We start from the raw sequence: 15,726 nt of genomic DNA, 5'->3' as shown, positions 1-15,726 counted from the left end.
TAGTGAAGTAGGGGGTGAACAATAGACAGGTAGAGGCTTGTCCAATAGCCGGCATATACAGACACGCATCCGTTACGTTCATGGATTTTGCCCAGTCCAGCCAGTAGTTCATCGCGGCTCCCTCATTGCTCCCCCACACCATCAGGATGCATAGGGAAATGGTAACCTGTCAAGATAAGACTCAATAAATTGATTAATGTTTATACGGTCGAATATTTCGACTGGGTACCCATTCTAGCGTCCCTTTCTCAGTTTCCACACGCATACCCACGTCCCAGGCAACGGAGGGAATAAGGGCCCCTCCATTCACGGGTTTGCAGGTCCCGTACTTGAACCAAAGGGTAAGGCCCTTCGTTCTCATCGAGCCGGAAATGTGCCTGGGTTGCAGTCTGGGTTTTATAGGTGTTCCCTCAAATGGTATGATTTAAGGTAATTAGTGCCGTCGTCAACAGACGCTGTGCCCGAAATAAGGGAGGGCCAAGGGGAGGGGGAACCCCTGTTCCTGGGCTTATCTTTTCCCCCTCCCTAAGTCGGTCGAGTAACCCTTTTAATGTGCGGTGCACGCGTTCTACAATGCTTTGGCCCGTACTGTTGTAGGGAATGCCATGACTCAACTGAATATCCCAGCGCGCGCAAAAGTCCTTTGTCTTCTTGCTGACATATGCCGCTCCATTATCTGTTTTAATTTTTTGTGGGATGCCAAGTTGCGCCATACAGTCCTGCCAATGTAAAATAACTGCGAGAGCATTTTGTTTAGCATGCATAGTCGCTAAAATAACTCCACTGCAGGTATCAACTGTGACATGCAGATACTTACGTGGATTAAAGGGTTCATAAATCGTAACATCAGGCTGCCATATTTGGTTGGGCTGCAACCCTCGAGGGTTTACCCCTGCCTCCCAGAGGGGACCTTTGGAACACACAGGATAAGCAACAATCACAGAGCGAGCATCTTGCAAAGTAATACCAGTTCGCTTTCCCACTGCCCCAGGGGTAAGGGGTCCCTCTGGTAGCTCAGGTATCACTGGCAGTGCCGGGGGAGCCCTACCACTCCCCCTAGATGTTGTCAGCCATGACGCTGGTTCTCCTTGTTCCTCAGATCTTTTCCTGCGCTCTGCTCTCTGCGTGTCCAGCACCCGTCGATCACTGGGACGCAACGGGGCGTCCTCAGAAGGTGATGGTGTCTTGCCCTCCTTTTCTCCTTCCCGCCATCTTCCTTCACGTAGTTCGCAATACCGCTGGGATCCCACATTGGCCCCCGGGACCCAATCCAGCAACCTATCAGTCAGCTCCCTTTCCACACATTGTTGCAACTCGCCCCACGGGGAATTGAGTAGGTGGCGGATCCGCCGGTGTAGAAGGTGCTGAAGGTTCCGTGGGTGGCTGCTCCAGACTTCCCACTCGTAATGGGAACACCTTTCCCGACTCCTTTGTTCCCGCTGTGCCATAGCCTCCCTGCGCCTCCCCTTCCTCCGTTGGCTCAGTCCCCAGTAATGACGGCCCCGTCTGTGCCCCACAGGCCACCCCTTCAACTCGAGTTCACACTGGAGTTCCAGCCTGTCCAGTACAGCAGTACAGAAAAACAGCAGAGATGCCCTGGCCATCTGCCAGCCCAGGCACATAGCCATTGCTGTTATCAAAATGTTCCCAGGCACAGCGGAGTAAGATGATAAGCAGTTCAGCAGTACAGCAAGCAGCGAAAGCAAAAAGCAGCCACTAACGAGCATTAGACTCTAATATACAGTAAGGCAAGCAAGCCCCGTGGCAAGCACAGAAACCTGCCAATTAATAGCTAAACAGCAATACCTGCTATAACTTCGATCTAGCACATTCCAATTAAATCTGTCGTTATCTCGAACCCTTTGTACCCTATATTGGGCGCCAAAAAAAACTGTCGTGGTTTAACCCCAGCTAGCAACTAAGCACCACGCAGCCGCTTGCTCACTCCCCCCCGGTGGGATGGGGGAGAGAATCGGAAAAGTAAAAGTGAGAAAACTCATGGGTTGAGATAAAGACAGTTTAATGGGTAAAGCAGAAGCCGCGCGCGCAAGCAAAGCAAGGAATTCATTCACTACTTCCCATAGGCAGGCAGGTGTTCAGCCATCCTCAGGAAAGCAGGGCTCCATCATGCGTAACGGTTACTTGGGAAGACAAACGCCATCACTCCAAACGTCCCCCCCTTCCTTCTTCTTCCCCCAGCTTTATATTGCTGAGCATGATGTCATATGGTATGGAATAGCCCTTTGGCCAGTCTGGGTCATCCCCCAGTGGCTGTGCTCCCTCCCAGCCAGCCTGTGTCCCCTCTGAGACTAAACCCGTTGGCTTTTCGTTCCCAGGAACTTCATGCCCCATCAGCGCACTACGTGCAGCAAGCCAGCACCGCTTTGCCGCAAACCCCTTCTTGAGCACCCTTTCTACTGTTCCCCAGGCACGAAGCCAGTCACTGGCTCCTCCAACATTATTTATGATCGCTTCTGTCAGCTCATTGCGTATTTTCCCCCAATTTGGGGTGTCCAAAGCTTCTGTGGGAGCGCCGAGCACTCCCCGGCGTAGCATCCATTGGATGCAGTCGCCCGTGGGCCTTTTCCTTATTGCCCCATCCTCGCCCACCTCCGTCGCTACCGACTTTAGTACCTTTACGAGTTCTGCGAGCTCCATCGCTGCTACCTGCAGCCGATCACGTCGGGGTCACCACTATGTAGCGTTCGTTACATATCAAGGTTATACCGGCGGATCTCCAGCCGACCCGGGCTGGGGAAGGAACAGTCAGCACACACAGTGTGGGTGTTCAGCTTCAACGTTTATTGCGCAGTAGTTTACCTTTATACTCCCAGCAGTAGGCGTGTCATGTTATAAGGGGCGGAGACAAGGGAGGGTCAACCCTTAACTCTTTCCGTACAGCGCGTGATCTTCCGGTCGCCAGCCCTTATCTTTACTACACAGGACCTTTCTGCAAAGCTGCTTTCCAGATGGGTGGCCTCAGCATGTACTGGTCCCTGGGATTATTACTCCCCAAGCGCGGGACTTTGCACTTCCCCTTGATGAACTGCATGAGGTTCCTGTCGGCCCATTTCTCCAGTCTGTCAAGATCCCTCTGGATGGCAGCACAAGCCTCTGGCATATCAGCCACTCTTCCCAGTTTTGTGTCATCTGCAAACTTGCTGAGGGTACACTCTGCCCCACTATCCAGATCATTAATGAAGATGTGAAACAGGACTGGACCCAGTATTGATCCCTGGGGTACATACACCTGTTAACGGTCTCCAACTAGACTTTAGACCGCTGACCACCACCCTCTTGGCCCAGCCATTCAGCCAGTTTTCAGTCTACCTCACTGTCTGCATATCCACCCCATACTTCATCACCTTCTCCATGAGGATCTTATGGGAGACAGTGTCAAAGACCTTCCTGAAGTCCAGGTAGACAATATCCACTGCTCTTCCCTCATCTACCAGGCCAGTCATTGCATAACAAAAGGTTATCAAGTTGGTCAAGCATGACTTCCCCTTGATGAAGCCATGCTGAGTACTCATGATTTTCTCGCCCTTCATGTGCCTGAAAATGATTTCCAGGATTAGCTGCTCGATTACCTTCCCAGGGACTGAGGTAAGGCTGACTGGCTTGTAGTTTCCTGGGTCCTCCTTCTTGCCCTTCTTGAAGATGGGGGTGACATTTGCTTTCCTCCAGTCTTCGAGCATGTCATGGTTTAACACTGGTAGGCAGCTAAGCACCACACAGTTGCTCGCTCACTTCCCCACCAGCAGGATGGGGGAGAGAAATGGAAAGGTAAAAGTGAGAAAACTCATGGGTTGAGATAAAGACAGTTTAATAGGCAAAGCAAGCCATGCAAAATAAGGAATTCATTCACTACTTCCCATCAGCAGGCAGGTGTTTAGCCATCTCCAGGAAAGCAGGGCTCCATCACGTGTAACAGATGTTTGGGAAGACAGATGCCATAACTCCGAATGCCCCCCCCCCCCCCTTTCTCTTAGCTTTTATTGCTGAGCATGAAGTCACATGGTATGGAATATCCCTTTGGTCAGTTGGGGTCAGCTGTCCCAGCAGGGTCTCCTCCCAATTTCTTGTGCACCCCCAGCCTACTCACTGGTGGGGCTGTGTGAGAAGCAGAAAAGGCCTTGACGCTGTGTGAGCACTGCTCAGCAATAACAAAAATATCTCTGTATTATCAACACTGTTTTCAGCACAAATCCAAAACAGCACCATACAAGCTACTATGAAGAAATTTAACTCTATCCCAGCCAAAACCAGTACAGGGTACTTCTCCCAGTCACCATGATCAATCAAAGATTATCAAGACTGGCCTTGCACTTGTGGGTGCATCCCATCAGGGCCTGTCCAGTTTGCTTAAGTATTCCCTGACCTGATTCTCTTCCACCAGGGGTACATCTTCCTGGCTCCAGCTTTCCCCCCTGGTCTCTGGGCCTGTGATTCCTGAAGGCTGGTTTTACTAGTAAAGGCTAAGGCAAAGGCGGCATTCAGTCCCTCAGCCTCTCCCATGTCCTGTGTAACCAGGTCCCCTTGTCTCAATGAGCAATGGGCCCACATTTTCCCTAGTCTTCCTTTTGTCATCTATGTGCTTATAGATGCCTTTCACGTTGTCTTTGACATCCCTGGCCAGATTCAATTCCAGTTGGGCTTTAGTTTTCCTAACTTCATCCCTGGATGCTTGGACAGTGTTACTTGTCCCTGCTTCTACCTTCTGTATGCTTCCTTCTTGTGTTTGAATTTTGCCAGGAGTTCCTTGTTCATCCATGCAGGCCTCCCGGCATTTTTGCCTGACTGCTTATTCATTGGTGTCACCCGACACTATGGGGACAGACAGGTTGTTGTGGGGATCCTTGGTAGAATGATGATGGCTCTAAGTTGTAGTTACAATTAAAGGTTTATTTTTTTAACAGAATTTTTTTATTAGCATAGCATAGAATTTTATGATCAGAGTAGCACAGGATTTCTAGAAGCAGAATCAGTGTAGCACAGTTTTATAAGTAGCATGGCACAGAATTTTATAGTACAGCTTAGTTTATGGTTTCTAATCACCTGGAGCCTCTGCAGATCGGGTCAAATCTTAGTACATGGTTTTCCATATCAATATAACAATCATAACCTAGACTCAAAAATCATATAAAAGAATATGAGTCACTCCCTCAATCCTCAGAGGAAGCAGATGACGGTGGAGGTATCCCTGGCCACTGGGGGATCACAAATTTTGCTGTCCAGCAGCAGTTCTTGTCCAAGTCCCACTTAGTACCTGTAACTGCTTGATTTTATAGACAGTGCTCTGTGTGCTGCTACGCTTCCCTGTTCTGTGATCATCACCTGGTTGGCCGAGTTACTGGGACCTTCAAGGTGGGCAATGAAGGGAGTAGTCAGCCTGGTGCCCAGGAATCGTGAGGCTGATAGGGAGGGGAAGAAAAAAAATGTCTGGTGCACAGGACCTTCAGGGCCTGATAATGACAGGAAAGGGGACTGATACATGACCACTTCAGTCACAAAGAATAGTCGGTTACCTTATAAAATTATGTTAGTTATGTTAACCATATTACCAGTGGTCAGGAGCAAGGGGTACCAGTCACAGTTGGGATGGACCACTCTTGAGCTTGGAAGAGGTGGTCACTGAATACTAACCAGCTCTCTTGGGCCCCTCTTCCCTCCAGGGTCTTATCCCATGGAACTCTTCCAAGCAGATCTTTCAAGAGGCCAAAGTCTGCTCTCCTGAAGTCTAGGGTTGTGAGCCTGCTTTTCATCCTCCTCCCTACCCTCAGGATCCTGAACTCCACCATCTCATGGTCACTGCAGCCAAGGCTTCCTTTGACCATCACATTCCCAACAAGCACCACCAGTAGGAGGTCCAGCAGAGCACCTCTCCTCATTGGCTCCTCTATCACTTGGGTGAGGAAGTTGTCGTTGATGCACTCCAGGAACCTCCTAGATTAGATTGCCTGTGCCCTGCTGTGTTGCCCCTCCAGCAGATATCAGGGTGGTTGAAGTCCCCCATGAGGACCAGGGCCTGTGAACACGAGGCTGCTCCTATCTGTCTGTAGAGGACCTCATCCGCTTGCTCTTCCTGGTCAGGTGGCTGATAGCAGACACCCACTACAATGCCATCCTTACTTGTCTTTTTAATCCTTACCCTACTTTAGTAGTCCCTTCAGAACATCTCAGATCCTGGCCCCCAGCAGGCAGCAAACCTCTCTAGATGATTGGTTAGGTCAACAGACAGAGAAACAAGAGAGACAAATAGAGAGAAGAGAGAAAATGAGAGGGGGAAAGAGGGAAAAAGAGGGAAAGAGAAAAAATAAAAGGGAAAGAAAGAAGACAAAAACAGAGCGAGAGAAAGGACCATGTCATCCAAATATCCACACTGCAGCCTGTGCAGGACCCCACGCTGGAGCAGGTGGATATACCCATGCTGGAGAAGGCTACTGGAAGGAACTGCAGCCTATCGAGAGGAGCCCACGCAGAAGCAGGTTTTCCCCTCCTCAACAGGACAGGGGGAGAAAATAAGATGAAATGCTTGTGACTCGAGATAAAGACAGGGAGATCACTTACTGACTATGGTCAAGGGAAAACCAGACTCAACTTGGGGAAAATTCATTTAATTGATTGCCAGTTAAAAATAGAGTAGGATAGTGAGAAACAAAGACAAAAACTAAAAAACCTTCCCCCCAGCCCCTCCTTCTTCCCAGGATCAACATAACTCCTTCATTCTGGACTCCTCTACCTCCTCCCCTCCCCTGCTGTGATGAATGCACCCACTCTGACTGAGTGAACAGTACTTTGGTTCAGGCATCACTGACAAGTAGGCCTAACTGAAATCAGCCTTGCTGTGCAAATCTTGGGAATTGTGCTAGGCCATATCTTCTCAGAAACTGAGGAGTCTAGGCCATGTCTTATCAGGAGCTAACAGTACCAACCTGAGCTGGGACTAGACAAAACTAAAACTGCTACAGCTGCACTCCTGCTCATACACCAAAAGGGGGGTTGACTACAAATCAATCACTTTATGCTATAAATATCTGTAGCCCCCTGAGCCCATTGAGCTTTCCTGTATGGCAGCAGGCTGCACAGCAGTGATCTCCCCCTTGAGAAGGGACACCTCTCAAGGTTACTCCTCGAGGTTAAGAGACCCCTTACCCAGCATCTGATATCTGTAATGAGGTAAGTGACATTTTACATTATGCCTAAAAGTAAATTTTATGCTAGTGATATTTATATATCCAGCTATAGCTTAATTATTAGAAGTGTAGTAAGCAGTAGAGTGTTTGACCACTGTCCAATCATCATCTAAATTATCATTTAAATCATTGTCAAATCACTGTTTAATTACCATTCAATTATTGCTTAATTGACATTTGATTACCATTTAATTATTATTCACTCATCAATTAATTATAATTTGATCATTAATAAAACCCTTTTAGTTAACCCCACAACGATGACTTCTCTTAATAATTCACCTGTGGCACCTGCCTCTAGCAGCACAGGTGGGGATAGGGAATGGGGGACTGCGGTCAGTTCATAACAGTTCCTCTCTGCCATTCCTGCTCTTTCATCCTCACACTTTTCCCCTGCTCCAGTATGGAATCATAGAATGGTTTGGGTTGGAAGGGACCTTAAAGATCATCTAGTTCCAACCCCACTGCCATGGGCAGGGATACCTTCCACTAGAACAGGTTGCTCAAAGCCTCATCCAACCTGGCCTTGAACACTTCCAGGGAGGGGGCATCCACAACTTCTCTGGGCAACCTGTTCCAGTGCCTCACCACCGTCACAGTAAAGAATTTCTTCCTAATATCTAATCTAAATCTACCCTCTTTCAGTTTAAAACCATTACCCCTTGTCCTATCACTACAGGCCTTGTCAAAAAGTGTCTCTCCATCTTTCCTGTAGGCCCCCTTTAAGTACTGGAAGGCTGCTATAAGGTCTCCCCGGAGCCTTCTCCTCTCTAGGCTAAACAACCCCAACTCTCTCAGCCCATCCTCATAGGAGAGGTGCTCTAGCCCCCTGATCATCTTCATGGCCCTCCTCTGGACCTGTGTGAGCAGGTATGGGTCCTTCCCATGGGCTGCAGTTCTTCAGGATAAGATTTCTCCAGTGTGGGTCCTCCATGGGCTGCAGATCCTGTTAGGGAAACCTGCACCTGCATGGGCTCCTCTCCATGGGCCACAGTTCCTGCCAGGAGCCTGCTCCAGCATGGGCTCTCTGCAGGCTGCAGCTTCCTACAGGGAACATCCACCTGCTGTGGTGTGGGATCCTCCATGGGCTGCAGTGTAGGTATCTGCTCCACCATGATCCTCTCCACAAGCTGCAGTGAATCTCTGCTCTGGCTCCTAAGCACCTTCTCCTCCTCCCTCTTAACTTACCTTTGTTACCCCAAAAGCGGGGTCGTTCGCCCAGTGTGCAGATGCCAATTAACGCACAGAGCAGAGGTATTTTATTCCCTTCATATTTGCGCAAAGATGGGTGCTAGGTGGCGGTTCCACAAATTTAGCAGCACCTTCATACAAAACTACAGCATATTTATCCTGCTACATGATTAGTATAAACCCGCCCAAATTTACACTTATTGGTTAGTGATTAACATTTCATACACTATTGGTTTACTGTAATTAAATTAGCCTCGCTTGCTATGCAAATTAGTACGCATGCTCCTTTCAGGTGGGGGAGGGGCAAGTCTTTTCGGTCCTGAATTGAGTCGGTGGTCGCGATCTCCCCTTGCCGCATTTACCTTTCACCCAGTTACTGCAGTTCTATCAGACTTCATGTTTTTCTGGCCACCATCCAGTCTTTGGCACCCAGATGTTCCCTTTTATCAGTCCAGTAGCTCTTCTTCAAGGGCATAGTCGTTAGTTTTTCACAGTTCGTTAATTAAACAAATACTCTTTAGTTCCCTCCCAGATTCCTTTTCCAGAGCACAGGTGGTTCGTAGTTTTGCTCAGCGGAAAATTTTCACTTTCTGCAGGATATCATTTTCCCTCCTTTGAGACTGAGACCCTATCACGAGTCTCATATGTCTCACTCCTTTTCATCCAAAGTACATAATTTCCAGTGACTTGTCTTACTATCATACTCCTAATGCATACAAGTAAAAGACAAGCAATTATGACTACAATTATGATAATGATGTTTGGGATGTGAACACAGCAGTCTTTATTATTTAAATCTAAATATCCGCATACCCCATGTTCATGTAATAACATTAAGTCTAACGCTAATCTGTTTTGTCCTCGACCTGTTGCCAGAGCATCACGACCAAGATTTCTTGGGCCATTGCCAATTATGGTTTCAAACATTCAGTTTAAATCTATAGTTAGGACTCCCCATTCTAGGGGGTTTGCAGTGGATTTTGGTAGTGGAAGACATGCAGTCAGACTGCTGATATTGTGGATTCTCCCGAATGACTGGATGAGCTGTAAGACTAAATTTCCTTCACAGACAGCAAATACTAAATATACAACTATAATATTTACAATTTTCATCTTAGCAAAGTTAGATTAACAACACTAAGGGGGGGGGGGGGTTATAACTATGGGCACTCAATTTCTACATAGGCCAGTCCCGCTTTCCAAGCGCAGTTGGTGTGAAAGTCTATTTATCTTGATCAGGCCTCGGTGCTCTTTTCACTCATATATAATGAATCCAGGAATTAATTCCCTCTACCTTGACTGCAGTATAAGTTTTCAATAGCACGGTGTAAGATCCTTTCCACTTTCAATGGTTCTTCTTTCCAGGTTTGTACATAGACCGTATCTCCTGGCTGGAATGGGTGAACCGGTGCATCCAAGGGAAGAGAAGTCTTTTGATTTAGGCACCTGTGTAGTGAAGACAAAGTCTGTGAAAAAGAAATCAAATATTCTTTAATTGCAGCCTGTCCTCTTATATGCATTTGGTCTCCCTTGACGCTTAGAAAGTTTGTGGGATATGCTTTCCCGTATATGATCTCAAAGGGGCTTACCCCTTCCTTAACCCTAGGGGTTATTCGAATTCGTTAAAAGAGCTAAAGGTAAGGCTTCTGTCCACTTAAGGTGTGCTTCCTGACAAAGTTTAGAAACTTGTCTCTTAAGAGTCTGATTCATTCTTTCCCACTAGATTGGGGCCTCCAGGGGGTGTGTAGTTCCCACTTAATCTACAAAAATCTGGAAATTTCCTGCACTGCTTCTGCAATAAAATGAGGCCCGTTGTCAGAGGAAATACCCTCTGGAATACCAAATCTAGGTATAATTTCTTTTAACAAGATCCTAATTACCTCTCTAGCTTTGTTGGTACGACAAGAGAAAGCCTCTGGCCAACCAGAGAAGGTGTCTACTAATACCAATAAATATTTATATTGGTTACATCTCGGTAATTCTGAAAAGTCTATCTGCCAGTATTCCCCAGGAGTTATTCCTTGTTTTACAAGTCCGCCCATAATCTTCTTTCCGATTTTTGGATTATTAGCACAACAAACAGTACATTTCTTCACTACGATATCTGCTATATTCTGCATTGTGGGCACAAAAATGTTCCTTTTAGCAGTTAATACCAGTGCATCTGCTCCTGTATGCGTCTCTTGGTGTATCCTTTTAAGTAAAATTTCCATCATTTTCTCAGGAACCTGTAGTAAAGATAAGGGCTGGCGACCGGAAGATCACGCGCTGTACGGAAAGAGTTAAGGGTTGACCCTCCCTTGTCTCCGCCCCTTATAACATGACACGCCTACTGCTGGGAGTATAAAGGTAAACTACTGCGCAATAAACATTGAAGCTGAACACCCACACTGTGTGTGCTGACTGTTCCTTCCCCAGCCCGGGTCGGCTGGAGATCCGCCGGTATAACCTTGATATGTAACGAACGCTACAGGAACCAATAGTTTTTTTAGTGGCGTTACCCACCAGCCTTGATCATTTTTGGAGCAATCCAATTGTTTCGCCAATTGGTTTTCTTTTTCAGTGTATTTTGGTGGTGATAGTTCTAAACGAGATCCTGGAATCAAGGCTCCTTCTGGAGTTGGCTCCTTCAGGGCTGCCTCTTTAGCTAAAACTGATCCGCTTTTCGATTACCTTTTACAACTCTGCTATTTCCTTGTTGGTGAGCCTTACAATGTATTATTGCAACCTCTTTTGGTTGAAGAACTGCTTGTAACTGTTTCATAATCTTTGCCCCATATTTTATTGGAGTCCCTTGTGAGTTTAATAGTCCTCTTTCTTTCCAAATTGCCCTGTGTGCATGCACCACTCCAAATGCATATCTGGAATCAGTATATATATTGACTCTTTTCCCATGACTCAGTTCTAGAGCTCGAGTCAGTGCTATCAATTCTGCCTTTTGAGTGGATGTATTACTGGGTAATGCTCTGGTTTCTAATGTTTGGGTGTTTGTTACCACTGTGTATCCAGCTCTCCATTTTCCTTCCAACATGTAGCTTCTACCATCGGTGAAGAGCTCCGCTTCTGTGTCAGGCAAGGGTTCATCCTGTAGATCTGGTCTGCTGGAATACACTTGTTCAGTAGTGGTTAGACAATCATGTTGCAGTTCATCAGACTCAGAGATTGGGAGTAGAGTAGCAGGATTCAAGGTGAAGGTCAGAGAAAGCGTGACACCATCTTGTTCTAGTAACACAGCTTGATATTTTGCTAACCTATTCGGGGAAATCCAGTGGTGTCCCTTATTTTTAAGAAGAGACAATACAGCATGGGGTACAAACACGGTAATCAGTTGACCCAGTGTCAGTTTACAAGATTCCTCAATTAAGGTTACAGTCGCCGCTACTGCCCTCAAGCAGGTGGGCCAACCTTTACTGACCTCATCCAATTGTTTGGAAAAGTATCCCACTGGTCTCTTCCAGCTCCCCAATTTCTGTGTCAGCACTCCCGATGCTACTTGTTGCCTTTCATGTACATATAGTTGAAAGGGTTTCCTCAAATTTGGGAGCCCCAAGGCAGGGGCTTCCATCAATTTTCTCTTAATTTCATCAAAGCTTCTACGGCATTCTGTTGTCCATTCTAAAATCCCTTCAGTTCCTTTGGTGGCAGCATATAATGTCTTGGCAATTAGTCTGAAACTAGGGATCCATAGCCGACACCACCCAGCCATCCCTAGATATCCCCTTAATTGTTTCTTTGAAATAGGTACAGCAATTCTACAAATGGCCTCTTTCAGCACTTAATTCTCTTTGTCCTTTTGTAACTTCAAATCCCATATATTGGTCTCTCTCTTTTCCTGTCTGGGCCTTCTTTTTAGAAACTTGGTAACCTGCTAAACCCAGAAAATTGAGTGAGCTAATTGTGGCTTCCAAACACTCCTCACAGGTATCAGAACCAATCAGTAAGTCATCTACATACTGTAACAGTGTTATGGTATCATACTCACTGTGCCACTGTTCTAGTTCTTTCACCAATGCATTACCAAACAATGTAGGGCTGTTTTTAAATCCTTGGGGAAGGACAGTCCAACAGAGTTGCATCTTCTGTCCTGTAGTCGGGTTTTCCCACTCGAAGGCAAAAATAGTCTGACTCTGTTCGTCCACAGGTATGCAAAAGAAAGCATCCTTCAAGTCCAGCACTGTAAAATAAGTATTACTGTCAGGAATTGAAGAAAGGAGGGTATATGGATTTGGAACCACGGGGTGCATGTCTGTAGTTCTCACGTTAACCTCTCGTAAATCTTGTACCAATCTATATTCCTGAGAATGAGGCTTCTTTACAAGCAAAATTGGAGTATTAAATTGTCGTGGTTTAACCCCAGCCAGCAACTAAGCACCACGCAGCCACTCGCTCACTCCCCCCTGGTGGGATGGGGGAGAGAATCGGAAGAGTAAAAGTGAGAAAACTCATGGGTTGAGATAACAGTTTAATAGGGAAAGCAAAAGCCGCGTGCACAAGCAAAGCAAAGCAAGGAATTCATTCACTACTTCCCATGGGCAGGCAAGTGTTCAGCCATCCCCAGGAAAGCAGGGCTCCATCACGCGTAACAGTTGCTTGGGAAGACAAATGCCATCACTCCAAACGTTCCCCCTTTCCTTCTTCTTCCCCCAGCTTTATATACTGAGCATGATGTCATATGGTATGGAATAGCCCTTTGGCCAGTCTGGGTCAGTTGTCCTGGTTATGTTCCCTCCCAGCTTCTTGTGCACCTGGCAGAGCATGGGAAGCTGAAAAGTCCTTGACTAGTGTAAGCACTACTCAGCAAGAACCAAAACATCAGCGTGTTATCAACATTATTCTCATCCTAAATCCAAAACACAGCACTATACCAGCTACTAGGAAGAAAATTAACTCTATCCCAGCTGAAACCAGAACAGTATCCACCCCTTATTCCATACCATTTACATCATGCTCAGGTCCCACATTATCCAATACATCCTCATTAACCACCACCCCACTTATTCTATGGACCACTCCTGTGAAATGTCTGTAAAATGTACATAAACATCCACAAATGTCCACAAAATGTCCATTGAGTTCATTTAGTCCATGACATTGGGCTCCATCTGTTATGGTGGTCACTTAGGACAGGAGAGGCGGTGCGTTGCATGGAGTTATTGGGCACCAAAGCCAGCTCAGGTCAGGTCACTGCTGCACTTGCACTGCTTCTTGTAAGGCTTCTCCTCCATTGGTTCAGGTGGTTCCTGCTATGGTAATTCCTATAACATGCAACTCAGATGATGGGTTACAACAATTTAAAGGTATTTCCATTGCAATCTCCACCCCGGCCCCTTTGGGCCACGTTATAGGTTTTAACATTGCAATGAACTCCTCCCCTTGCTCCTAGCCTGGCTAGCAACAAGGAGTTCCTGCTATAGTAATTCCCATAACATGCAACTCAGATCCCAGGTTACAACAATTTAAAGGTATTTCCATTACAGTCTCCACCCCTGCCCCCTTTGGACCAGACCATTGGGTTTAACACTGCAATGGACTCCTCCCCTTGCCCCTGCTCCGGCTTGGACTTATCCACAGACTGCAGTCCCTTAGGGGAGTACCTGCTCCAAGTGGAGCCTTATCTGTGAGCCACAGTCTATCCAGGGGTATACCTGCTGTGGCATGGATTTATCCACAGCCACAGTCACTTAGAGGTGCACCTGTTCCAGCATGGCCTTCTCCATGGGCCACAATGCCTTCAGAGATACACCTGCTCCAGCGTGGCCTTGCCCACAGCCACAGTCTCTTCAGAAGTAAACTTGCTCCAGCATGGGCTTATCCATGGCCACATGCTTTGAGGTGCTCCAGCATGACCTCATGCACAGCCACTGATGCTTCAAGGTGTACCTGCTGCAGCACAGACTTATCCACAGCCACAGATGCTTCGAGGTGTACCTTCTCCAGCGTGGACTTATCCTTGGGCCACAATCCCTTCAAGAGGTATACCTGCTGCAGCACAGACGTAACCATGGCCACAGATGCTTTGAGACATACCTGCTCTGGCATGGGCTTATCCATGTCCACATACACTTCGGGGTGTCCTGCTCCCGCGTGGACTCATCCACAGGTCACAGTCCCTTTGACTCGAGTTCACACTGGAGTTCCAGCCTGTCCAGTACAGCAGCACAGAAACAGCAGCGATGCCCTGGCCATCTGCCAGCCCAGGCACATGGCCATTGCTGTTATCAAAATGTTCCCAGGCACAGCAGAGTAAGATGATAAGCAGTTCAGCAGTACAGCAAACAGCAAAAGAAAAAGCAGCCACAAACGAGCACTAGACTAATATACAGTAAGGCAAGCAAGCCCTGTGGCAAGCACAGAAGCCTGCCGATTAATAGCTAAACAGTAATAGCAGCTATAAATTCAATCTAGCACATTCCGGTTAAATCTGTCATTATCTCGAACCGTTCGAGCCCCACGTTGGGCGCCAAAAAGGACTGTCCTGGTTTAACCCCAGCCAACAACTAAGCACCACACAGCCGCTCGCTCACTCCCCCCTGGTGGGATGGGGGAGAGAATCGGAAGGGTAAAAGTGAGAAAACTCATGGGTTGAGATAAAGACAGTTTAATAGGAAAAGCAAAAGCCGTGCGCACAAGCAAAGCAAAACAAGGAATTCATTCACTACTTCCCATCGGCAGGCAAGTGTTCAGCCATCTCCAGGAAAGCAGGGCTCCATCACACGTAACAGTTACTTGGGAAGACAAATGCCATCACACCGAACATCCCCCCCTTCCTTCTTCTTCCCCCAATTTATATACTGAGCATGATGTCATATGGTATGGAATATCCCTTTGGCCAGTCTGGGTCAGCTGTCCTGGCTGTGCCCCCTCCCATCTTCTTGTGCGCCGGGCAGAGCATGGGAAGCTGAAAAGTCCTTGACTAGTGTAAACTCTGCTCAGCAAGAACCAAAACATCAGTGTGTTATCAACATTATTCTCATCCTAAATCCAAAACACAGCACTATACCAGCTACTAGGAAGAAAATTAACTCTATCCCAGCTGAAACCAGGACTTAAATTTTGACTGGCATTCCCTTAATTGTCCATACTCTAAAAAGGAATTTATCATTGGTTCTAATCCCTTCTGGGCTTCCAATTTAATAGGGTGCTGTTTCTTTCTTACTGGCTGGGCTCCCGGTTTTAGCCCGATCTTTACCAGAGTCACATTCTTGGCTCGTCCTGGCGTTCCTGATGACCACACTATGGGTATTACCGCATTTAATACCTCATCTGGAATATCTCCTTCCACAGGATCCTTCTCAGTTAGCAAACATATCTGGTCTTTCCATGCATTCTCTGGGGGAAT

The 15,726-nt window shown here is 47.0% G+C and overlaps 2 protein-coding genes across 5 annotated transcripts; both read right to left on the bottom strand.

The window, feature by feature from the left end:
- Positions 1 to 410: 410 nt before the first annotated feature.
- On the bottom strand, positions 411 to 1,727 carry LOC148055476 (uncharacterized). The gene is made up of 2 exons (XM_087760425.1): positions 818 to 1,727; positions 411 to 736 (listed from the first exon to the last, which is right to left on the bottom strand). Exons 1-2 carry the CDS (start codon positions 1,725 to 1,727, stop codon positions 411 to 413), a joined length of 1,236 nt encoding a protein of 411 aa, XP_087616551.1.
- A 1,052-nt stretch (positions 1,728 to 2,779) lies between these two features.
- Positions 2,780 to 12,291, bottom strand: LOC148055475 (uncharacterized). 4 transcript variants are annotated; one of them, XM_087760428.1, is made up of 4 exons: positions 11,383 to 12,291; positions 10,544 to 10,615; positions 9,682 to 9,833; positions 2,780 to 9,127 (listed from the first exon to the last, which is right to left on the bottom strand). In XM_087760428.1, the coding sequence occupies exons 1-3, from the start codon at positions 12,091 to 12,093 to the stop codon at positions 9,702 to 9,704; spliced, it is 915 nt and encodes a 304-aa protein (XP_087616554.1). In that variant the 5' UTR covers positions 12,094 to 12,291; the 3' UTR covers positions 2,780 to 9,127; positions 9,682 to 9,701. The 4 variants fall into 4 exon arrangements, with proteins under 4 accessions (XP_087616554.1, XP_087616553.1, XP_087616552.1 ...); XM_087760427.1 differs by having other exon boundaries at positions 2,780 to 9,093; XM_087760426.1 differs by having other exon boundaries at positions 2,780 to 9,833.
- Positions 12,292 to 15,726: the final 3,435 nt, after the last annotated feature.

Source organism: Nipponia nippon, unplaced genomic scaffold (assembly GCF_047370975.1).
Source record: "Nipponia nippon isolate SJK-2023a ecotype South Korea unplaced genomic scaffold, ASM4737097v1 scaffold_22, whole genome shotgun sequence".
NCBI classification, from domain to species: domain Eukaryota; kingdom Metazoa; phylum Chordata; class Aves; order Pelecaniformes; family Threskiornithidae; genus Nipponia; species Nipponia nippon.
The sequence above is the reverse complement of the archived record's forward strand: the minus strand, read 5'-3'. Positions and strand labels throughout refer to the sequence as shown.

Bases quoted from the DNA above. Each gene is read 5' to 3' on its own strand.
- LOC148055476 (XM_087760425.1), bottom strand. From the start codon at position 1,727: ATGCTCGTTAGTGGCTGCTTTTTGCTTTCGCTGCTTGCTGTACTGCTG. The intron at 737-817 runs GTAAGTATCTGC...ATGCTCTCGCAG, and splicing joins TTATGAACCCTTTAATCCAC to TTATTTTACATTGGCAGGAC.
- LOC148055475 (XM_087760426.1), bottom strand. From the start codon at position 12,093: ATGGCTGGGTGGTGTCGGCTATGGATCCCTAGTTTCAGACTAATTGCC. The intron at 10,616-11,382 runs GTAACAAACACC...TCTTTACTACAG, and splicing joins GGAGAGCTGGATACACAGTG to GTTCCTGAGAAAATGATGGA. The intron at 9,834-10,543 runs GTATTAACTGCT...TTCACTACACAG, and splicing joins ATACAGGAGCAGATGCACTG to GTGCCTAAATCAAAAGACTT.